Source organism: Pelodiscus sinensis, chromosome 1, assembly GCF_052426305.1.
Source record: "Pelodiscus sinensis isolate ZL-2025 chromosome 1, ASM5242630v1, whole genome shotgun sequence".
Classification (NCBI taxonomy): Eukaryota; Metazoa; Chordata; order Testudines; family Trionychidae; genus Pelodiscus; species Pelodiscus sinensis.
In genome coordinates, this window is record NC_143052.1 from 123760268 (window position 1) to 123785149 (window position 24882).

The following is a 24882-nucleotide window of genomic DNA, read 5'->3' on the forward strand; positions in this document are numbered from 1 at the left end:
AAACCCGCACCAAAGGCCTCTCCAGTTTTCCAATAAGGAGAGGTTATGCCTATGGTCCTTAGTATTTAGGCGCTGTGGTAATAAGCTCTCTAAAAAAGCTGAAGGAAAGGTAGGTAGTTATAAATGGAGCTGATAGGAAGATGGCAGTTCCATTTTACAGCAGCCTTCAAGATTTTGAAAGTTGTTTTTGGTCCACATCCAAAATGTCCATTTTCAGATTGATTTTTTTTTTCTTCAGGAGGGCATGCGTGTATGGGGGTGGGGCAGTGGCAGCAATTAGGCACTCATGTGGGAGGCCCAGATTCAAGTCCCTAGTTGAGCACAAACTTTTCCATCCTAGATTGTTCTCAGTTGAGCAGAGCAGGTACTTGAACTTGGGGCTTCCACACCCCAGGTCAATGCTCTAATCAGTAGGCTGTAGATAAGTGCTGAGAAAGCTGCAGTTGTGTACAGGCAGTCCCCGGGTTACATGGATCCGACTTACATCAGATCCCTACTTACAAATGGGGTGAGGCAACCCCGCACTAGCTGCTTCCCCCCAGCAGACCAGGGAGACGTGGAGTGGCTTTTCTCAGCAGACACCTCAGCTTGAGAATAAAGGACTGAGGGAAGTGAGGCGTGGGAGAATAAAACTGAGCTCTGGAGAAATGTTTGGCTAGAGTTTCCCCTACAATATGTACCAGTTCCAACTTACATACAAATTCAACTTAAGAACAAACTTACAGTCCCTATCTTGTACGTAACTCGGGGACTGTCTGTACTCAATAGCTGCCTCCTATAGCCAACGAATCCCATTCCTTATTCCCATATAGTAATATGGAATAGCTTCCTTTCTGTCTCCCTCCTCGCTTTTTTTCCTGTTGTGGTGCACTCTGCTATAGCGCGTTCCGTATTGCGCAAAAGTAAACGTTTTGCTGTTGCTTCTGAGAGCGCCTTGTTTTCCTTTCTTCGTAGCATCTCTCACACTCTTTGTTTAGGGCTAGGTGCATCAACTCACTGTTATTTAAAATAATGTAAGAAATAACCTTTGAGGCATGTGGTTCATGAAGGTCGTAGCAGGCTTAGAGTTTAAATCCCTCCTCTGCCACAAACTCTGAGATTTTGGGCAAGTCATGTAGCTTCACTGTGTCTCTATTTCCTTTCTGTGAAATGAGACTAGTGGTGCTTCCCTCTCTCCTAGGACTGTTGTGATGTTAACTACATTAAAGATTGTAAGAGGCTGTGGTGGTTAGGAGGGCATATAAATACCTCAGAGTGCATGAACTTGTCTAGTAAGTAGATCTGTCTTTAAAACAAGCGAACCATGGCAGTTTTTTGGAAATTTCACTGGATTTTCAAAATATGTCAAAATTTTGTTGAAAATTTTCAACAATCAAAAAATTTCAACCAGCTCCATAGCTGAACAAAACACCATATATTTCTCAATTAAAATTTTGATTGAACATTTCAGCTGTCTATTTTATTTTACTGAAAATGTAGTTTGCAATGAAAAATTACATCCATAATCTCATCACTTGGGAAATGTCAGTCTTCTCTAATAATAAGATAAAGGATTAAAGCATCATGGTGCAATGTGAATCCAGAGTATTTTATCCTAAAATGATTTGGAAAAGTAATGTGGGAACAATGCTTTATTTGTCAGGGTTTGCTAGGGCTGACTCCTGGCACCTCTGGGGTTAGTGGTTCATTTGCCCCACCATGCTCTGTGCTTGCTGCATCAGTTATAAAAGTAAAAAATACTGCTTGAGCCCCAGCACCTCTTTCATTACAAAGTAAATGCTGGGTGGGACCAAGGAAGAGGGAGGGAGGCGCTAAAGTTGGGCAATCTTCTGGGCTCTGGAGTTACTGGAGAATGCCCAATCTCTGTTCATACGGAAGAAAAAAATGTCTTTCATTGACTTTAGCATGAATACAGCCTTCATCACATACAGTGGAGTTACAATTGCAATACCCATGGAAGTAATGCTCTACTTTTCAATTAGTTTAAATCAATTTTGATTAGATTAATTAGGGTTTGTGCAGACCTATGAGAGTAAAAAGTGCTATGGAAGTGCTAAGTGCTTATATTTAAATACTGGGGTGGAGGACGGAGGAAAGTCACATCTGCATTCAGGTCTTGCTTTAGCAAGGCACCGATTGCATGACTCTCTTTAAGCATGCAAGTAGCTCCATTGAAGTCAGTGGTACTACTAGCATGCTTAAAATTAAGCTTCTGAGTGAGTACCCCACTAAATCAGGGCCTGATTGCTGTATCACTCGGCAACAGGCATGTACACATCCTGAACAGCACAAACCTCAGGAGAAATTCAGTGGCCATTTGATATAGTGAAAAATAGATCATAAGGTCAACTTTTAGATTTTCTTTTTGTTTTTGTTTCCATGTGTCTGATTTCTGTACCATCTGTGAAATGCAGGGAAATCCCTCAACTTAAGACATAATTTTCAGGCTCCCAGTAGTTTGCTTTGGCCTTTAGGCACTTGTGTTGGTTGACCAACTTTTGTTTGAGTCTCCATTGTGTTTTTCCTAAGACTGTGGAGACCAAAAATTGTCATGTATAACTTGCTTCCACATATGGCTGTTATAGCAGAATTGATTTGTCTAACATTGCTTTGGTCTCTTTATAAATCAGAACGAGATGCCTTTGACACCCTCTTTGACCACGCACCAGATAAACTCAGTGTAGTGAAAAAGGTAAAATATTCTTTACATTTCGTTTTCTACTGTGGTCAGGAGTGGATTTTTAGGCAGAAAGGGGTCCTCAAAGTCTGGAAAACAGTAGAGAATATTTGTGAGTCAGCGGGAGAGCCAATAGCTTTGCTGGGCCCCTGAACAATGTGGGGGTTGGCGGGGGAGGCTCACTTCCACACTCTTGGAAGGGGTAGGGCCTCAAGTGGAAGGGGCAGAGCTAAAGCAGCCAGCCCTCAGTGTTACTTGGTTCACGGCCCCCTCCCCAGCCCTCAGAGCTGCCTGCAGACACCATGCAGTGCTCCAATGGGGATTTAAAAGCTCAGGGCGCCCCTGCTGCCACAGCAGCACTACTGGGAATCCTGGGCCCTTTTGAATCACATACTGACACTTGTCCCCTTTGTCCACACTTCCCCCCCGCTCTGTTGGTTTGTGAATTAGTGGGAAAAGTATGTCTATCCGAGTCATACAATACATTCTTATTGTAACTTGTTTGTTTATACATGCATACCAATTTTGGGCCAGAGGTGGTCACAAACAGCACGCAAAGGGTGTGTCTACACAGCAAAGTTATTTCGGAATAACCATGCGAGCATCTACTCAGCAATTCCATTATTTCAAAATAATTTCGAAATAACAGATGGCTTATTCCAACTTCTGTAAACCTCATTCTATGAAGAATAATGGTTATTCAGTATTAGCTATTTCAAAATAAGGTGTGTAGATGCTCCACTTCTGCTCTTTTGAAATAGCCCCTCACCGGGGCCATTCTAAGTTATTCCTCCTGGGACTCTAAATCGAGAGAGCACATCTACATTAGGGAAACCTGCCTTGGACTAATTTTGAGGCTTCCCTTCAGTGTAGATGTGCTATTTCACAACATGCTATTTTGGAATAACTATTCCGGAATAGCTTATTCTGAAATAACTGTGTCGTGTAGACATACCCAAACAGTCCTTGCATTCATGAATCTCAGCCCAGTACCAGTGCCTGGCTCCTGTAGAACAAGTCTGGCCCAAGAACTGACTCTGTGTAGAGAATTAGGCAGAGAGCGCACGCTCCTGCATAGCCTGTTCACCTAAAGAATCTGTAACTGAACCAACCCTACCACAGCACTTCCTTCCAGACTAAAATCATGCTTGCATGGTAAGAAAATTAACTTGGAAGATGTGGAAGAGTACGATCTAGTGACTCCTGCCACACAGAGGTTGCACTGGAGATAGAAATTTACATTACTATATCACTTTAATTCTTACTTTCTAAAATTTAACAAATGGTTTGGTAGCACCTTATAGACTAACAAAACATATAGATGGTATCATGAGCTTTCGTGTGCACAGCCCATTTCTTCAGATGACCAGAGTTTTGAGTTTGGGAAGAGTACAGACTAACTCGTCTACTCCCTGAAGTTTTTAAAATTTGTGTTACTGGTAAAGAGTGTGTTGTGATAATCATTTACTAAACATTGTAATCTAATGTTGTATTAACCCTACTATAAGGGTATCTGTTCTTGTTTCTAATTACATTGCTCTTTGTCATCTTCCTTTACAGTCTCTCATCACTTTTGTGAACAAACACCTCAATAAGCTGAATTTGGAAGTGACAGAATTAGAAACACAGGTAGGCATTTTATACAAGAAAGCAAAGCTCATTTGGGCCCCAGTTCTGCAAACTCTTCTGCATGCATTTATCTCCGTACATGTGAATAGTTCCATTAGGGAGATACTCCTGTGTAAGTGTTAGCCTTATCTTGTGGGCCATCATAATTTGCAGTAGCATTTGCCTCTGGCTGCTTCTCAGGTTCATTTACTGCAAATGTGACTTAGAGTAGATACTACTGGTAATTTGTAACCTCTCTTGGCTTCATATAACAAGGGTAGTTTTAGAATATTTAATATTTGTGTTTATTGGCTGTAGTATGTGGTTGAGTTTCAGGCCAGTTTTTCTAACAGAAAACATTTGCAAAGCACCAGCTGTATTAATTAAATTATGGATGGGAGGAGGTCACGGCATGTCTTTCTTAATTGCGTGAATTCAGGCTGTTGATCTGAACCAGGATAAATCCCCAGTTGATTCAGTAATTGTTGTGGCATACATCTGTCTCTGTTTAACACAGATTAGATATTGGATATCCTTGGAAACACTATAACCCAATCAAACATGAGTTCTGGAGACACAGGGACGTGTTGTTTTCACTCAGTGGCGAGTATATCTGAAGCTTGCATAGCTCTCACTGCTGTAATAGAAACAATTATACTGTTTAATGAAAGCAAGTTCATTGAAGATAAAGACTGCTTTAAAATTAGGCTAAGTGGTTAAATTACTCTTTGCTGTTTTCCCAGGAGAGTAAGTGTGGGCACTGGATAGCCTAGAGAATTGGTTATGGAACACTGACATTTAATTTAGGTAATTTGTTTTGAATCTGGCCTAGGCTGATGTGGATTAAATTGATCATCTATTGATTGGTGTTTTTACCTTAGTTAATGGTAAGTTATAACCTAGTCCTGGGACCTGACTGTGTGTTTCACAAAGATACACTGTGATCTCTGCGCAGACACCAGTGATTAACAGGGCTGTGGAGACTTGATCAACTCTCTTGCCCTAAAAGTTTTGTATGACTGCTGTCAATGCAGTATCTGATTTATGGGTATGGGTCTGTGATCTTCACGAGCTGTGAGTCCAGCACCATTCTTACCAGTGCTGAGAGGTACAAAAGAATGTAAAAACTCCAAAAAAATGGGCCATGTAAGGTTAGAGTAAGTGGAAGGATTGGTCATATGCAACACCCTTCTATTTTAGGAATTGATCATAGTCTTGGGACTCATACCATTTCACTTACTGTGGAAGCAATTGCTAAACTGCAGTGCAAAGTGGTCAGAATTAACAAGGATTTTTATGCTTTGGAAAGTAGGTTGAGAGACTTTCATGTCTGACAAGTTACTAGATCACACAGAATTTTGATCACTGAGCTATTGCTTACTTTCCTCAGATTGTTCAGTAGTACATTAACATGCTGGCTGCGTTACCTGTACTGGTATCCCTAACTAGATGGAATGAGACCTCTTCAAGAGTTTGAGATAACTTCTTCCTCTAGCGGCTGGCCTACAAAGCAGATGTACAGGAAGATTTTTCAAAGGAGCAAAGGGCAACAACTATTGCTCTTTGGCAACTACTATTCATTTCCACTGTGTTGGTCACCTTTCTGTCTTTTGTGCCTTTGAAAATCTCCCCCTTACACCTGCTGACAGCTCATAGGAGGTTCTGCTTCTGCTAACATGATTGTGTCTTATCCAGTGCTATTGTATATGGTTCTGGTCGCTGAAGTGCAGCTATCTGTGGACTGTTGGTTTGATATTTGTATTACTGTAGTAGAGCATAAGAGCCCTAGTCATGGAGCAGGACCCTGTGATACTAGACATTAGTACTAAGGATGTTAAATTTCAATTAATTAACTAATTGAATAGTCAATGGGATTCCCATCAACTATTCGATTAGTCGATAAGAACTTTTGTGTTCTGCCTTTTGAAATGTACAAGAGCCCCATACTGGCCACAGGCTCCAAGCTGCGCTTCCTCCTTGAAGTGCACAAGAGCTCCCACGGGGGACTCTTGTACATTTCAAAGCTGGCACAGGGCCTGGAGCCCAGGGCCAGTGGGGAGTCCCCCACTGATCCCAGCCTCCATGCAGCATTCCAACTTTGAAATGTACAAGAGCCCCAGGGGACTCTTATACATTTCAAAGTTGGCCGCCACTGCGGCCCTTCCCCTCCCACAGAGCTGGAGCTGGGGGAACAGGCTTCTAAGCTGTCTCCCTCCAGCATCACCTTTCTTCCTCCCCCTTGCTGCCTCTTTGTGATGGAGGCAGCAAGGGGGGAGGAGGGGAAGCAACTAGTCCTTCATTAGTACCGTGGTACAGACATAGAGCAAAGACAGTCTCTGCCCCAGAGAACTCTTTGCACGTGCCATCTTATCTCTGATCAGAAGTTCAGGGTATGTCACACAGGTCCTACTGGAACCAAGGTAAGGAATTCTGTTTGAAATAGACAGTACCTACCAACATTTAAAAGGAATTGTATTGGTTCAGAGCAGTGGAACTCTGCTGGTAGGCCTATTCAAAGGCTTGCATGCAGTTCTCTTCTGGGGTTGGTGCACCGCACCCCAAGTCACATGAATAGATATATGGTGTAATACAAGGAGAAGGCAAGCATGAATTTTGTGCAGTGTTCTGGGTTGTGTTTAAAAATATAGTTTCCCATTGTCAATGTAGCGCATCTCCTTCCCAGTCCTGAATGGAGCAAAAAGTAGATTATTAAATGTTTGTAAATCAGCCAATGAAGTGCTGCATGTAGATGTAAATACTTTGGGTTATTTATCTTGCTTCTTCTCATTGCTTGCGAAGTCTTGCATGAAACTGGATGCCTACTGCCTGCATCCAGGAAATTTCACCATTATCTCTCCTCAGTTTGCAGATGGTGTCTATTTGGTATTGCTCATGGGTCTGCTTGAAGACTATTTTGTTCCTCTCCACAACTTTTATTTAACACCTGAAAGTTTTGATCAAAAGGTGAGTAGAAATTCCAGTATGCACCCATCTCATTAGCATGTCACTCATACTGTTTTCCACCCAGTGGCTCCATTCTCTTCATGCCCAGTTAAGTCAGAGTGTAGTGTATCCTTTCTTTAAAAGGGTGTAGCAAAGATGCATTTGTTGTAGTATCTGACAGTTACTAGAATCTGTACTCTAAAGGTTGCCTGTGAAACAAAGGTGTACATCCCAATGACTTTACCCGTACCTCCTTCGCAGCTAGGCTAAGAGACACATTCAAGATACGAATACCTAAACACGTAGGTAAAGAAGAAAAGAAAAACTTGGTCCTATGATTTTTCAGCACAGCTGTAGTCAGATGGTGTTTATAAACTCAAAGGGTATAACATAATAAATAATTTGCACTTACATAGAACGTTTACATATTCAAGTAGATTTACTTGTTTAATTATTGTTACAGCAATGCTTAGAGGCCCTTCTGAGCCCAGGGCCTCATTCTGCGAGGCATCATGCATAGACATAATAAGAACCAATCTTTGCCCTGAACTGTTTACAGTCCAAGAAAGGAAGTAATATTAGCCCCATTTTAGAGGTGGGAAACTGAGGCACAAGGAGACTAAGTGACTTGCCCAAGCTAGCACAGGCAGTCAGTGTCACAGTGCTAGGAATTGAAACCAGATGTCCTGCATGCCAGTCTTTTCCCTTCACTACAAAGCCATCCTTTCTCCTTCCTAATTTTGTCACTTTCCTGTAAATTAGGGAAATAAGTAATATTACCTGTCACGTACATGAGAAACTGAGGCAGAGCAGTAGGTACTTGGGCAAGACCATATAGCCAGTCTCTCACAGTACTGGGATTAGGACACATTTGCTGAATACTGATAGTGGCATTGACTCTGTACCAGATATGCAGTAAGAAGTAGGTCTTGACCATACAATGAGCACCATGTACGCAGCATGCAACGCAGAGCCCCGCTGGTGTCAACAGCAGTCTACATCAGCTCAGGACTTTGCTTGTCCATAAGTCACTGCAGAATTGGGGAGGGGAGGCATTGTCCCTAAGTACATAGATAGCACCCTGGGAGACCCAAAGGAAAACTCTAGCTAAGCATTTACCTAAAGTGGGTTATTGTGGATGGGCATTGCAGACTAGGCTGTGAGGAGAGGGCAAGGTGGTTGTTCCACCAGGTAAAATAGACCATTGCTGCCTAGAGTGATATGCAGGTCGAGAATGTTGCGTGGCATTAGGCGGGGTGACAGGTCATCAGTGTTGGGCCTTCCCAACAGCTATGGTGAGGAGGAAGGTTCCCTCTAAGCCGTGCAGTAGCATGGCCCTGCAGCTGCTTAATGAGCCCTGTCCAGACAGAGGCTCAGGGCTCTGCACACGGAGCTGCCTGGCTAGGGGAGGGACACTTCTCCCTCCGCTGCAGCAGCAGCTCCCTGCTGTGGATAGAGCAGGGAGTCTCTCCCAGCTGGTAGAGAGGGGCCGTGTGGGTGGGGTGACCTGTCCCTAGCAGCTGGGAGAGACTCACTACTCTGTCCTCAGCAGGCTTCCACCCAGTACCTTGCTGCGCCTCTGCCTTTTAAATGTAGTAAGAGCCGGGTGTCTCTTACTACATTTAAAGACAGAGGTGCAGTGGGGTTAGCTCCCGGGGCTGGGAGCTAACCCCGCTGTGGCTCTGCAGTTTCCTTCCTTATCGACTATTGAAGCAGTGGATGGAAATTCCATTGGCTACTCGATTAGCTGATTAAATGCAATTTAATGTCCTTAGTATGGTCTCTGTTGCAACTCACCTTTAATGGATATAGCTCCTCCTCAACAGAAGGGATCATACTAGCACCATGGAGCAAAAATGTGTTTTACCAAATTAGGAAAGCCTTGTAACTAGCTGAAGTATTTGCCTGAAACACCCTGCCCTGTTAACCAGGGTTGATCCCACTGAGAAACAGCCATGTGGGTTTTGCTGACTCATTGAGGCAGGTGATTAGTTGCCGGATGTGGATGTATGGGAAGTAGGAGTGGTTTCCAGGAGAGAAGATGATCCAGGATGTGGTCTGAGAAGTCCTGTGAGAGGAATCCCTAGGAGCAACCGAGCCAAAGGATAAAATCTGAGTAGAGACCATTGTTATCTCATGCCAGGTCTATACCCAGAAGTTTGAATTAAGACATGCAACTCCAGCTACATTAATTGCGTAGCTGGAGTCAATGTACCTTAATTGGATCTTTTGCCCTGGCTTCGCAAGGGGAGGTCAATGGGAACAAATGCTCCTGCCGATTTACCTTACTCCTTGCAAACTGTGGAGTATTGGCGTTGATGGGGGGGCTCCCTCCATATCCGCTGCAGCGTCAATCTTCTCGCTAGTATAGATGTGGCCCTTAGAGTATTTTTTTTTCCGTAATAAAGAAAAATGGGAAGGGCATGTGTGAGGAAGGACTTAATACTCTTGTGTGGGCTGTGTTTATAGAGCAGGTTGGGAAAGATTAATTTATGTATTACTTCATAGAAAAACCTTCATAGAAAAACCTTCATAGGTACTGCTTCGCTTTTTCTTCTGACACTCTTTTGAGTTGAATTTTCCGGAGTATAAAATCATACGATGGCTGTCTATAGTGCTATAGCTATGCAACTGTAAATATGTTGTTGCTTGTTTAATGTCTAGCTGCATGAGATTCACCAAGTTATGAGGTATTGTTTTGAACCAGTCTTCAGTAATAAGAACCAGTAATAACTGGTTTGAAGAAAAGAGTATGTGTGGTCACATCTCTACTTACCTGTGAATCGATGCTCCAGAGATTGATCTTCTGGGGTTCAATTGAGCTGGACTAGTAAGGACCCACTATATTGAATGCTGAGGGTGCCCCCAGTGGCACCAGTAGTCCCGTCAACCTCTCAGGAACAGCACCAAAATTTGAATCAAGGTATGCTGATACCAGCTACACAATTAATGTAACTGGACTTGTGTATCTTGATTCATACTCATCCTCTTGTGTAGACCTAGTGTATATGAATATAGGGGAGGGATTAGTTAGCTTTTATTTTTTTAACTGTGCATCTCTTTCTACCTCTGAAATTAGTTTTGCTTAAATAAATTAAGGAAAAATAGGAGTAGGAGGAAAGATTAAAATTAAACCAACAAAGGGGACCTTTTCTCATCCTAATACAAAGAGATTTTGTATGCATAACTCCCCCACTCACTGAGATGAGTAGTTTTAATTAAATTCCCCCCCCCATGTCGCATAATGTCTCCAGAGTCAGTCACTTACAGACACAAGACTACAAAGATCTCTTTATCTGAATTACCTTTCCACATGCAGAGAGGAAGAATTTCTTAAACTCAGTAGGCACCCAGAAGAAAAGCTGATTGCTCATGTTAAAACCATTCAGACTAAAATTTTTTCCCAACAGGTTTCTCTTCTAATTGATCCTCTTCATATTTTCTTTTCCCTGTGTTTCCCTGTTCTCTTCTGTGACTTTGCCTTAATTTTAAGAGTAGATTTATAGATCCTCTGTTAATGTGACTCTTCCTTTTTATAACACTCAGAAGCCCTCTTTTCCTCTTTCAAAATACTGCTTTTAATTATTTCTGCTGGGACAGCCCTTTACTGTTGCTCCTTGGTACTTAGTTTGTAATGATCAAGTGAAAATAATTTGAAAATGTTAAGCCTGACTTTACTTCTAATCTCTTTGGGTACGTCTACACTACCCCGCTAGTTCGAACTAGCGGGTTAATGTAGGCATACCGCACTTGCAAATGAAGCCCGGGATTTGAATTTCCCGGGCTTCATTTGCATAAGCGGGGAGCCGCCATTTTTAAAACCCCGCTGGTTCGAACCCCGTGCAGCGCGGCTACACGGGGCTCGAACTAGGTAGTTCGGACTAGGATTCCTATTCCGAACTACCGGTACACCTCGTGGAACGTGTACCGGTAGTTCGGAATAGGAATCCTAGTCCGAACTACCTAGTTCGAGCCCCGTGTAGCCGCGCTGCACGGGGTTCGAACCAGCGGGGTTTTAAAAATGGCGACTCCCCGCTTATGCAAATGAAGCCCGGGAAATTCAAATCCCGGGCTTCATTTGCAAGTGCGGTATGCCTACATTACCCCGCTAGTTCGAACTAGCGGGGTAGTGTAGACATACCCTCTAATTGTAACCTGTTTTCTGTTGAGTAACTGCTGTTAAGTTCCTTGCAGCTTGGTTGGTCGATGATCTGTTCCTTAAAGTCTGAAACACTATAATTTTTCTTGAGTACACAGGCAGGAAGAGCTCACCATAAATGCAGATGTTTCTGCCCTCATATAAAGGCTGTGACATGTTGGCTTTGCAAGGTTCCTTCCTACCCTACATTTCTATGATTTATCAATCTCTGTAGCACACTACAGTAGTCTACAACACTTAATTGTTCTGCCGAGTTTTCATGGTGTGTTGTAATTCCTAATGTGCTCTTATTACATTTTGACTCTTTAAATTTGGAAACTTTCTTCTTCATCCTTCAGTAGATTTGATTTCTGCTGCCTTTACTCCTGAGAGGAAAACATTTGGGACTCAGATCAACAGATGTCGTTTATTTAAAAACAAAATAAATCCCAGCATCATTTTGAATGACAGAGAAGGGAGAAGCAAGTAACTTTTTTGTTTACTATGTGTTCGGATTTGGAAATTTAAATATATTGCTCTTTGCAGGTCCATAATGTTTCCTTTGCTTTTGAGTTGATGCAAGATGGAGGGCTCAAGAAACCAAAGGCTCGTCCTGAAGGTAATATATATTCATACAGGCATAGTGGTAATTATATCTCTCGTGTTACTCAATTACAATCTTTGGGGTTACATTAGTAAATAATATTGTGGTGGTATGTTCAATAAAAGCTGTTATCTGACCCTGTATCAGCCAGAGAACTCTATAAATGGGCATTTCTGATCTTCATAGAAAGTCTGGTTTATAGTTTGGTTGGCATAGGGCTGGCAGGCTCCTCAGAAGTAGTGACGTGCCAGCTGTTCTTAGGTGGATGAATAGCCAGAAGGGGTTCAGAAAGTGGGAGGGGGTGTAGGGCTGAGGTTGGGCATGGGAAGTTTCAGGGTGCCAGAGACGGGAAGGATTTTGGGTGCAGAAGGGGGCTCAGGGCTCAAGCAGTAGCTCCGCAGCTCCCAATGGCCAGGAAACAAGGCTAATGGGAGCTGCAGACCTGTTGCCTATGGGTGGAGGCTGTGTGAAGCTGATTAATTACGTATCTGCCAGGAGCAGCAGCAGCAGAGAGGTTCCCCATTGCTTGTGGGGAATTGCCTGAGATGAACATCTCCTCTCGCCTCCCCACCCCCCGATCCAGCTCTCTGAAACCACTCCTGTGCCCTGACCCCCTGCACCAAGTCCCATTCCACACCCAAACTCTCTTCCAGATCACGTGCCCCATACCTTCTCCCATATCCCAACCCCACAATTCCTCCCTCCCCCTCTCCTAGTTAACTAGAACTTTTTGCTTACTGGCACACCCCTTTTTCCCAAAATGCCAGATGAAAAACCTGTTGACTGTGTTATATAGACTCACACAGTAAAACTTTGTTTTTTTGATGCCCTCTTATCCAGAAGATTTTCTATGCGTATCTGTGTTGTCTCCCTTTGGGCATGTCTACACAGCAAAGTTATTTCAAAATAACTTTCCTAGCATCTATACAGCCAAACCATTATTTCGAAATAAATTTGAAATAGCGGCGCGCTCATTTCGAATTTGGTAAACCTCATTCCACAAGGAATAACGCCAAATTCAAAATAGCTATTTTGAAATAAGTGCTGTGTAGACACTTATTTCAAAATAGGGGGCCTCCAGCCTTCCCAGGGAACCCTGGTGGCCACTCCAGTCTCAACCAAGAACACTCCTCTCCCTCCCCCCGCTCTGGAGCCCTTAAAGGGGTCGACTTTGGCCACGGTGCCTGTGCCAGCTCCAAGCCTGTCAGACCAAAGCCAGCAGTCATTGCCCCATACCCAATGACCCCAAAACATAAGCCAGCAAGCCACTGGCAGCCAGCCCTTCACCACTCCCCAGGAGCAGTCTGCCAGCTCCCAAGAGCCTGCCAGGGCCCGGATTAGGTGGGCACCTTCCTGGTCCAGGGTGGAGATCATGGACCTTATTCAGGTTTGGGGGGGGGGCTGCCCCCAACGTCCATGATCTCCGCACTAGATGGAGGAACGCGGCTGTCTATGGCAGGATAGCTGTCAGCCTGGCCACCAAAGGCCACATGCAAACCCAGAACCAGGTTCGCATGAAAATCAAGTTGGTCTAGCAACACCTCCACCCCTGAGCCCTGAGCTGCTGCTTCCCCCTTCCATCTTTCTCTACTCCCAGGTTTCCCCCTCCCCTCTCCTACCCTCTCTTCTCCGCTCTCCAGCCTCCTTTCCCCAGACTCACCAGAGTTTCATTTCCTCCCCCCAGTTTAGTTAAATAAAGAGAGTTTGTGTTCATGAAAATACATGTATTTTATTTGACATCAGGAAGGGGGTTAGAGAGGGGTAAGTGGAAGGACGTGAGGGAGGAACGAGGCACAAGCTCCCAGCGGGGCAGACCAGAGAGGCTCTTCATGCTCCACAGGGTGGAAGCTCTCCCGCAGGGCCTCCTGGATACTAATAGCCTCCCAATGGACCTCCCAGATGGCAGCCTGCAGAAAGTGCAGCCAGGCTCGCAGCAACGCCTCCACGAGAAGCACCAGAGTGCCCAGGGGCAGCTCTGGCTCCATGTTGCAGAGTGCTGTGGTGTCCCGAGTGAGGGCAACCAGAGCACTCAGAGACAAAATGCTTTGCTGTCCCTCATCGAGGTAGGCAAGCAAGCAGGGAAACCTGAGAACTGGCTGGCTGGGGGGGGTTCCTTTAAGCACAGACCTTAGATAGCCTCAGGCAGCAGCCCCACACAGTAAGTCCTGATTTGGTGCCCTGCAGGAACTGGTTCCGACCAGCCTTAAATGCAATTCAGCCTCCACTCAGTGTGGACATGCTATTTCGAAATAGCAAAATGCTATTTCGAAATATATTTTGTGTAGAGATGCATTATTTTGAAATAAGCTATTTTGAAATAACACTGTAGTGTAGACATACCCATAATGTGCATTATGACTGGAGTAGACTCCACTATTAAGAGGTTCAAGTCAGACTGCAGGATTTTAGTAAATGATAGTGCTATATAATAGCTATTCAATAGCCTGTGTTAGATCAGTTTGGTGCTCTCAATACTTTTCCTTGTGGAAAGTTTACATTAAAATCGTTCTCTTCCCTATTAACTCTATTTTTCAGCCTGATCGCAGACACAAATAAATGAGGGACTAAGTTTGTTTCTATGGAAATCAGTGACACAAGCTCCTATTGGCTCCAGTGGTGCAGGGCTAAATAGTGAACGAGCCTGAAGCCAGAATAATCCTTTTGCCTTTTTAAAGGTTGTACCTCTGAGTACTGAAGTTAATGAATGCAGCAGTGTCAAGAAGCTTGCACTCTCTTCATGCTGCTTTCTTTTGGACTAATGAGAGGAATTCTGTCTCCTGGACTATCACTCAAGCAATCTTTGTTTTCATTGCGTCTACCTCAGATGCGTCCTGGGTGCTTTTTGTAGAGCAAACAGAAAGCCGAGGAGGCGCAAGGGAGTCTTCAGTCTAACTTTCCATGGGAAAAATAAGGACAATAGCAGGGAGGGGATGAGATGAGGAAGGTGCAAAGGTTATGGCATCAGGATCCCACAGTTACTTGGTTTAGGCCTGTGCATGGCGTTGTGGCTCAGGCCATGTTTCTTGTTTCTTAAAGTGCACGTTAAGGAGAGACTTGAATGAAGGGAACCTATTCGGTTGGAGAGCCAGAATTGGGAAGACATTCCATGTATGGGGCCTGGGGAAGATTGAGGGGGCAGAGGGATCAAAATCAGAACTGGCATCGTTAGTGTAGTGGAGAGAATGAGGGTCATAAGAGGTCAAGGCAAGTAGCTTAGCCAGACACTACTGCAGGAAAACCATTTAAAACTTACTTTCCTCTTTCCTCAAGTCTCCATGTGGTTTGCTTCGATTCAGTGTATGGCAGAGGATGTAAAGAGAACCAGGGGCAGGTTTCAGTGTCTCCATGGTCTTTAAATCAGCTGATGATTGTACCCTGTAGAAAACAAATTTATTAATAAAAGTAGGAGGGCAAGGTTAGGTAATGCAGCAGTCTTCTCGGTCTGATTATCCCCCGTAATTGCTGGTCTCGAGTATACAGTTCTCCTGTGGCGCCAGTTCCCCTTGGCTACACTGTTGAGTGAGGGTGCTGATATGCTGCACAGAGCTGGGATTTCTAGCAGAGAAGGTGCTGTTTTTGCACAGATGCTTCTGTGAAAGGGACAGTTGCATCGGAGGTGATGCTTGTTTCCTTTCACCTTTGTGTGGGGGGTGTTGAAGGATAGGCATTTGCACACATTAGTGTCCCCCTGAGTTGCAATTCAGTCGTGGTTCATTTTCTCATGCTCCACAGAATGGTTTAGGTGGGGATTTTCTGTGTATGCCCTGTTGCTGTGTTGTCACTTTGCTCCCAAATTAACTGGGCAGAAGCCATTTATTGTCCTTGATGGACAGTTGGTTTAACTCAGGTAGTAAAGGCCTCTTGAATTACTTCTTGTAGGATGGGGCACTGAAACACCACTCTGCAGTGTGAAAGTGCTAAGAATGTAGTACACACTGCTCCCCTCACTTCCCCCACAACAAAATATAAAAGTCATTTTGGGTGGTGTATATAGCACTGCACAAATTACAGGCCAAATTACGTCCATTAAATACAATAGACACATCTCAAGGCAAAATTTTGCCCGACATCATTAGTGTGAACTGTAGCGGGCAGCTTTATTATCTTCCTAAGGGATTTTGACAGGCTGGAGAAGTGTCATTAATTCAAACTCTATTTTAGGCTATTTTATGATTTATTGCCACCTTTTGTTGGCATTCTGTCAAATCACATTGGTTGGGATTTGGCCACACAAACTTCTTCTTACAAGAAGTGGAAGATTGAGATCATGTGTTTTCCTGGGCACGTCTGGTGTCCCTCTAGTCAGTGCTTCTCAACATGGCCTATAATTACCTATGCAGTGAGGATCTGTGTCTGATATTTCATTACTTTTTAATCTAGCAGACAAAGGTTTAACAAGATTTGAAGGCTAGAAGTTTTTTGAAAGCAGGGAAAAATTAACCTGGAAATAAGGCATACATTTTATAAGCGAGTGTAATTAACCGTTAGAACAAATTACCAAAAGATGAGGTGGCTTCTCCATCACTTGAGCTCATTAAATTAAAAGTTGATGTATTTCTAAAAGATACATTCTAGTACAGGCACAAGTTATTAAATTCAGTGCAGGATTTACACGGTGAAGTTCTCTGGCCTGTGTTAGGAGGTCAGACTAGAAAATTATAGGCTCTTCTGCCCTTAAAGTCTGTGAATCATTACATTAGCAAGTAAAAGACTGGGGTTTATTCCTTTTTGGCAGGAGGAGGGAGCAACATATTCTAATTCCCTCCCAACAGCTGAGGCAGAAGTTGTGGCAGTGGCTCAGAAAGGACACCCACACTGTGTTCGGGGCGGTCATTATGACACAGAGCCTTGAGAATAGGAGGGATGGGATGAAGCAAACCAGTGGTGCAATGGGAGATGGTGCAGATACCCTAAGAATACCTGAAAGCGTAGGACCACCTGTCACCTATGAAGCAATTATTGCAACTAAGCTGCACCATTCATTTACCTTGCAGATCCGAAACTATAACAAAGGACAGAGGCCAGTACTGGCACCTAGAAATGTAGTCCTTGATCCTTGGCTCTAGCTGAGCTGTGCTTGGTGCAGCAGTGGAAGGGGGTGTTATGTTTTCTTCATATTTCCCCAATGCACAGGGCTTCTGGAGGGTGATTTGGGCTCAGGCAGAGGTCAGAGCTTAGAGGTGCTCTAATTTCCAGCTGCCTACAGTGGAGTCAAGGGAGATTGGTGCACTGCAGTGCTTTCTGGCAGTTTCCTTCCCTCCTTTGGGACACTCTGTGTTGGCGGGAAGTATGGAATTGGCACCGCAAGTGCTATGCCCATTGGGGATTGCCCATGCCACAGTAGCATCAGCTAGGCTTTTAGGCCAGTTTACAGCTGCTCTGCACTGCCAGAGCTATGTGTTTGGTATTGGCACTTCAAGTTGTCTGCAAGCACCAATAGGTTGGCTGCCTAAAGGTTTCTCTGGCCTACAGCGAAGATCCCTCCCCTTGGCTTGCTGATTGCGGAAGCTGGGGCTGGTAGGAAACATGGCTCTTTCAGGCGAAATTCACATTCAAATCTGTCTCTGCGCAACATATCTAGTTGCCTCAGAATGATGTACCAGCATATTCCCAGGCCCTTTGGGAGTGTTGTGCTGCTGGGGTGTTAAACAGCTTCCTAAGACTTCTGGAAAACGTTGATCTACAGAGAGAATTCTGCTAAACCTCCGAGGGTATGTCTACACTGCATTCTTCTTTCGAGAGAGGAAAGCAAATGCAGGCGAGCGAAATTGAAAATGAAGCGTGGATTTGAATTTCCCATGCTTCATTTGCATAATCGCGGCCGGCCACTTTTTTGAAATAGCATTTTTTATCTCGAAATAGGGTATGTTGGTGTGGTTATTTGGAGAAAAACCCTTCTTTTGAAATAACCCTTAAACCTCATTTTATAAGGAGTAAGGGTTATTTTGAAAAAAGGGTTTTTTTTCTCGAAATAACTGCATCTACACAGCTTTTTTTAATCTCGAAATAGAGTATTTTGAAAAAGCGGCCGGACTTCGATTATGCAAAAGAAGCGCGGGAAATTCAAATCCGTGTTTCATTTGCAATTTTGTTCACCTGCATTTGCATTCCTCTCTCGAAAAGGTTTCTCCTCAATTTGTTTCCTATTTCTGAGGGGTCGTCTGAAGAAGTGGATTGTGCCCATGAGAGCTCATGATAGCTAGTCTCTGAGGTGCTGCTGCCCTATTCTCTGTTTTATATGTTTTTCCTCTTCCTGTTCATTCTATTTTTCCTTCCTGTCCTCATCTTTTCCCATATCTTTACCTACCATTTTTCCCCATTATTGCGCTGCTGATGTTGGGAGATTCTGTCTTGCAAGGGCACTCTGTGCCACATGTCCCCCTTGCAGCCTTTGTAATGTACTTCTCTGTGGCACTTCCTCTCTGTTATCGTCAAAAAACAGGACAGAAAAAGAGAAGCTCTTTCTCTGTTGTGCATCTGAGGTGGGAGAATGCCAAACCGATGAGCTATAAGCTTGAAATTTGCAAAGGCGGAGAATGGGGGGGGGAGAGGGGAGGAAGGTCTGTGGTTTTGGTGGACTGTAACTGTTGATTCACTCTCCCCATCCTTGCTCAGATGGAAATGTACCTACACTCCAGCACAGCGAGAGGGGATGCAGGAAGGTTTGGCACGCACAAAGCAGGAGTTTTAAGTGCTGCTTACCGCCTAGCAACTCATTGCAGAAGTTCTACATGGTGGAGTTATGTTGGGTCCTCCAGAACCTCACATGAAGTATACAATTGGGACTTAAATCCCTACTCTGGACCCTTGGTTAGCAATGTCCCTGGTAGAAACTAACTAGAAGTTGTTAAAGCTGCGACATGGTATCTAAGATGGAGATATCGGGTCTGAGACAGAAGAACCCTTCAGGCTGTGATAGATTGTAGATCAGGCAGGAATGGGGGGTTTTCTTATTTTTTTCCCTCCAGATAGACGTTTAAAAAGATCAGTGATTAAAGTAATGGACAAGTCTATCATATGATGCTATCCAAGGAAACTAGATTTTTTTTTCAAATTGATTTGTTTGTATTCTTTTAAGTTCACAGATCAGAAGACCCTTTCATTAAGAGGAAACTGGGAGGTAGCACTAAAACAACCTAAGAATGTCTCTCTTTTTTTCTTTCACAGATGTTGTTAACCTGGATCTGAAGTCTACCCTCAGAGTTTTATACAACCTGTTCACGAAGTACAAGAATGTTGAGTGACTCTGAAAGCTGCTGAGTTGCTAATCTTCACAATCTCCTTAGAGGGGAAAAAGGGAAAAACAAAATACCCTTTATGTTCCCTTTGTGCCTTACACTTTATTCCATGCTGCATGATAGCATTCCTTCTTTTGTTCATATTATCTCTATGTAACTTTTTGCATGATATGCCCGCTGAAAATAGTCTGTGTTTTTGTTACAAATATTGTTTGAAATATCGTTTGAATATCGTTTTTACATTTGTGCTCTGAGATACTAGTGGGTCTGTTTGCTAAGGTCAGCAAGCTTTCTTGTTCTGTTGATAAAGAAATGTTCTACTAGCTACTTGGATAAATAGGAAAAACTTGAATCTGCCTTGATGGGGCAATGCCTTTATGTACTTTCTTTAGTAAACTACTTGGTTACCATTGCTAGTGGAAAATACACTAGGCTTGAGTGTTAGAAATACAAAATACTTTCATTGTAATGTATTTGGAAACTCCATGGTTTCCATTAAGGCTTGTGTGTGTCACTGTATTTGTTTCCAAGGACACCAGCTGAAACTGTACGCAAGAACCCAGGAGAGCTTTTCCTACCTTTCATGTTAACCTCATACCACCCAGTATTATTTCCACTTGATGTTTACGCACGATTAGCCTGGAAATGGAATGATTGACAAATCTGGCCATGGCTGCTTTTCTCCCCTCCTTTTGTGCTGAGGAGGGAGCTGCAGTCACACTTTAAAATGTGCAGTCACTGGATCAGCGCTGTCAGGAGCTGGTCAAGAATGGATGGCCTGGCTGGATTTGTGCAGTTTTTTTAACCATTTGTGGAATGAACCGGGGGAATGACAGTTTGATTGCTTTGAGGTGCAAGGTTGACTTTTACTTTCTTGGGGAAAAGCTAATGTGTCCGCTTCTGCTCTCATTAAAGGCAATGGCAGTTATAATATTTCAGAGCCCAAGGTCTGTAAACAAAACTGTTGTTTTTGTCTTAAATATTAAATGGAGACAAGTCATTTTTCAATACGATGTTGTCTCCGTCTCCTGGGTTTACAGTGAGCAAAACTGTATTGTGTACCCCAGTATCAAACCCATGGGACTTGCACTGGATTTGGAGCAGTTTAGAGGTGTGATCCCAGGGCTGAGTTAACTTCATCCCACAATCCCAGTGATACTTCGCTACTGCTATGAGTTCTGGACCCAGTGCTGTAGTCCTTAGGCAAAATTACCAGTGGGGTCAGTGGGAGTTTGGCTTGAGAAGAATAGACCCTTTGAATGTATCTGCTTTGTCATAAGACACCTTTACAGCACTTGATGGATTTCACCCGAGTGTAGAGACTGTCTAATGATGCAATGTAGTTAAATGTACAAAGAAGGCAAGGTTAGGATGTGTTTGGGATGAGCAGATTATGGGCAGGGCTTTTAAAAGAAATAGTATTATCATTTTAAAGTAAGTTATTTGTAGGCTACGTACCTTAGAGCATTCCTTCCCTCAGAGTGTGGAGGAAAGATTCAGAACCACTATATTATTGTTTTCTATTTATCACATTAATCACATGTTATGGGCTGCCAGGTTTTATGTAAAGCAATTAACAGAGTGGCCTATCAAGGAAGAATGTATTACTGCATTTTCTGGGCCAAGTACAGTCCTGTTATAAGCAGAGGCCCATCTTTCATTGATTACAAATAAAATGCATCTGCTTATACCAGGTCTGTATTTACCCTTCATGTTTAAAGAGCAATAGGAAACATGTATCCCCTTACTGTGAACTGTGGTGTAATTATACAGAAGAGTTTCTTCTCTTCATTGACATTTTTGTTTCTTGACACTTTAGCAGTGACCTTGCAAAGGGAGAAAACATCTTTTTTTAAGGTTTCTTTCTGATGTCTAAAAGTAGCCTAATGGGGTTACTGTGAGGGGGGGAAAAAGTGGGAGAAGGTTTCTACTTGTTTCTGTTAGAAATTCAGCTCGCATCTACCATGGAAGATGCTATGGTGACTAAAGAACTAATGAGTTAAATTGTAAGGACTAGATTCACAAAGGAATTTAGGCGCTTAACTGGCACTTTGGGCATCTAAGGCCAAAATTTAGATCCTCAACCTTCCTGCTCAATTACTCTAAATTCCTGCTTTGACTCAAATATTGTCTATGAAGTGGGAAAAGCTTCAATTGGAGAGCAGGAGATCCCCACCCCAGGAAACTTAATAGCCCAGCAATTAGTGCTACACCTAGGAGTTGGGGGGGGCCTGAATTCAGGTCTCCCCCCTCCAACTGAGGTAGAGTGCTGGTTTGCACTGAACTTGGTCTTGCACATCTTACATGAGTGCTCTTACCACTGGGCTATTAGTTAGTCTTTGCTTGAGTACTCTTGCCAGGTTTGGGACCTTGATGACATGGGCAAATTGCCAACAGGATGCTTTTAACTTAAGGGCTTCCCCGAGTTTTAAACCTCTTGATATAGCTCTCCAACCACAGCTACTATTGCTTATTTTCATTCCTAGTCTATGACCTGCTTAATGTGTGGGCTGTAATGGGCTAATATGTTTTGGATTTAATGTTTAAAAATAGAGGCTTTACCCCATCAGTGCTAAAGGACAGGACAGCTAATATTTTGTTTGTTACTGGAAGTTTTGAATTATGCCTCATAGCGTAGAGTTGGGTAGAGAAAGCAAGGGAATTCTGAGGCTTGTTGCATTGTTCTTGAATACTGCATGCCCTGCATTCAAGCTTCCACATTAATATATTGTTAATGAGATAGACTGTAAAGGCAGCCAATGTAACGTGCCTGGTATTTTCACCATCAGAACTGCAGGTTCAGTTCAAGCCAGTTGTGTTACAGCTGGTTCTGTGGCTCAGAGGCCTGAGCTATCATCAGCTGTGTCCTAATGTCACAAGATCACAAATAACAACAAAGGCAGAGTTTACATCAGCATAAAAACTTTCAGAACTTTTTGGTTTTCCCCTAATAGAAACCCAGTGCTTTGTATATTAATGCATTTTCAGAATCTTTCCTACTATTTTTTAATGTTCACTCTGGATTTATTACTAAACATAACCCCTCTCCCTCCCCCCCACCCCCTTGCCCAAAACAACCTTTCAGTTCAGATACTGCACTTGTTGTCATACCTTGGACAAGTGTGGCTTAGAGAGCGTGTAAAAGTAGTGTACTGTAAGCAAATTACAATGCAATTCTATGTTTTCTAAAGTCACAGCAGGAATGTTGTGGAACTTAATGCATGGTTTGTGACAACTGTATTTATTCTAATAAATGATGATTGCATAACGTTCTGGCTCTTTTTTGGCTTGTTTAATGGATGAAGTCATAATAAAAGGAAGGACCTGAATGAAGAATGTATTTGATGAAGACAAGAGCCATCCTGCCTATTTTCCAAGAGGCCAATGTGATATTGGTCTGCATCAGCCTTAAAAACAGAGCAGGCACATGACAGTCTGTTTCTTTGGCACTAGAAGGACAGCATATAAAGGAGTCCAGGGCAGGAGCACTTTCTTCTGCCTGGCTCTGGGAATTAGCTTGTGGTGGCCCTTGCCTTCAGTTGCTCTCTCACCATCAGTGCTCCCCTGTCCATGACTTGGAGTACTTCCTCTTACTGATTTAGCCTTTCGGCTAGTCACTGAATAGTCTTCCCCCGCTCGCCAAGGGCAATGACATCCCACCAGACAAGCTGTCCATAAGTTCTTTCAGTAGGGTTGCCAGGTGTCCGGTTTTGAACCGGACAGTCCAGCATTTGAGCTGGCAGTCTTCTTTTTCCAACTCCAGCTCTTGTACCTCTTTGCCACTGGCTGCCTGCTGCTCAGGGTTCTAGCCTAGTGGCTGCTATTGCAGTCATTAGGCTCCTTCCTACCCCACCTCTCCATCTTCAGGTTTACCCCCACAGTGCCCTCTACTCCCCAGGGGCATTTCACCTCCTAGGCCTCTCATAAGATTCTAGGGTTGCCAAGTTGCTAATTGCACAAAACCAAGCCCCCTTTGCCCTGCCCCTTCTCAGAGGTCCCACTCTCCCACTCTGTCTCCTCTCACGTTCCACCATTTTCTCAGGGCTGGGGCGGTGGGTTGGGGTGTGAAGGGGTGAGAGCTTTGGCTTGGGAGCAGGGGCTGGAGGTGAGGAGTTTGATGTGTGGGAGAGGGTGTGTCGGAAGGGTTGGAGATAGGTGTTTGGGATGTGGGAGGGGTGAGGGCTCTGGGCCTGGGATGAAGAGTTTTGGAGGGGGCTCTGGGCTGGGGCAAAGGTTTTGGCCCTGAGCTTGGGGGGGGGGGGGTTGCAGGCTCTAGGCTGAGAGATTCAGAGCGTTGAAGGGGGTATGGGATGCAGAGTGTAAAAGGTGGCTGAGGATGGGGGTTTGGGATGCGGAAGGGGTTTCAGGGTGCTGGATTGGGGAGGGGTGCTCACCTTGGGTATCTCCCTGAAAAAGGCAACATGTCTCTGCTCCTCAGTGGAAGTACGTCCAGGTGCCTCTATGTTCTTCCTGCCCCCACAGCTCTCATTGGCTGAGGTTCCTGGGGAGAGGCAGGTGCGGTGTCTGGAGCCCCCTGGCTGCACCTTCACCTAGGAGCTGGGGAGCTATGTTGCCACTTCTAGGGAGCTGTGCAAAGCCATGGAAGGAGCCTGCCAACTTCACCAACCGGACTCTTGACCTTCAGCAGTGCTAACTGGAGCTGTCAGGGCTGAAAACCAGACACCTGGCAACCCTATAAGAATGACTCCCTCATCTAGGGCAGGATACCAGGGTTGACTTGCCCCCTGGCTCTCCTCCTTGTCCCCGGCCAACATCTTTATTCTAGACAGTAACTGCAGATCTGCTGCCTACACTCCTTGCCTGGCCTCACTTCCTGGCTTTACAATGTTATCCCAACTTCCCTCCTTTACCACAAGCTCTGCTTCCTCTATCATTAGGCCCTATCACTATTCCTGGAGTGGACCCAAAGTTTATCTAAGGTTAATGGGCCCCTTCTGATCCATATTAACTGGTCCAGGATGTGTAGGATGGGCCTAGCATCACTCACTTGTTAGATTTATAGGTATTGGAGCTAAGTAGCACTCCCCAGCTTGAAGTGGTTTCCATCACACAGAGGGTTTACAGTTTGGGTCAATGGATCTCGACACCTCCACTATACAGCTTGTTCCAGCCCCCTTGTTTAGAGACCATGCAAACCTGGGCAAAATACAGCCTGTAGGCTGGATCCAGCCTGCCAAGCCCCCAGATCCGGCCTGTGGATGCTGCAGTGAGCCCTAGGCAGGCTCCCTGCTTGATGTGTCCCACCCACATGCTGTTCAGAAAAGCAGCTGCGAGGCCATTTCTCTTTAAAAACTGAGAACCCTGGGGGAGGGGAGAAGGCTTCAGGCACTGCTGCTGCCCCCAGCACAATCCCATTGGCTGATTTCTGGCCAGAAACCAGCCAATTGGAGCTGCCTGTTTTAATGACAGACAGTACACAAAGCACCATGTCCCCCTCCCCTCCGTCTCATAGTTATTCACACAGGCACATAGCCCTGCAGCCTGCGTGGGGGCAGGGTAGGCTCCCTGCCTGCCTGAGAAACGTGCTGGGCTGCTGGTCCAGGGTCACTCAGGTAAGTCTCCTGGACAGAGCCTACCTCTGGCACCCCAGCTCTTCCCATCCCCAGTCCTCTGCCCTGCTCCTGCATCCATATATGCAAGAGCTCTCAGTGGC

The 24882-nt window shown here is 44.3% G+C and overlaps 1 protein-coding gene across 4 annotated transcripts in view; it reads left to right on the plus strand.

Moving 5' to 3' along the window:
* The window catches only part of PARVB (parvin beta), an 88655-nt gene extending 66179 nt beyond the window's left edge, over positions 1 to 22476 (plus strand). For all 4 annotated transcript variants that reach the window (XM_006127729.5, XM_075899641.2, XM_006127730.4 and 1 more), the window contains exons 9-13: positions 2631 to 2692; positions 4238 to 4306; positions 7148 to 7249; positions 11913 to 11985; positions 19138 to 22476. In XM_006127729.5, the coding sequence (XP_006127791.1) occupies positions 2631 to 2692; positions 4238 to 4306; positions 7148 to 7249; positions 11913 to 11985; positions 19138 to 19214 (383 nt within the window). In that variant the 3' untranslated portion in view covers positions 19215 to 22476. The remainder of the gene's footprint in view (positions 1 to 2630; positions 2693 to 4237; positions 4307 to 7147; positions 7250 to 11912; positions 11986 to 19137) is intronic.
* The last annotated feature ends 2406 nt before the right edge of the window (positions 22477 to 24882 follow it).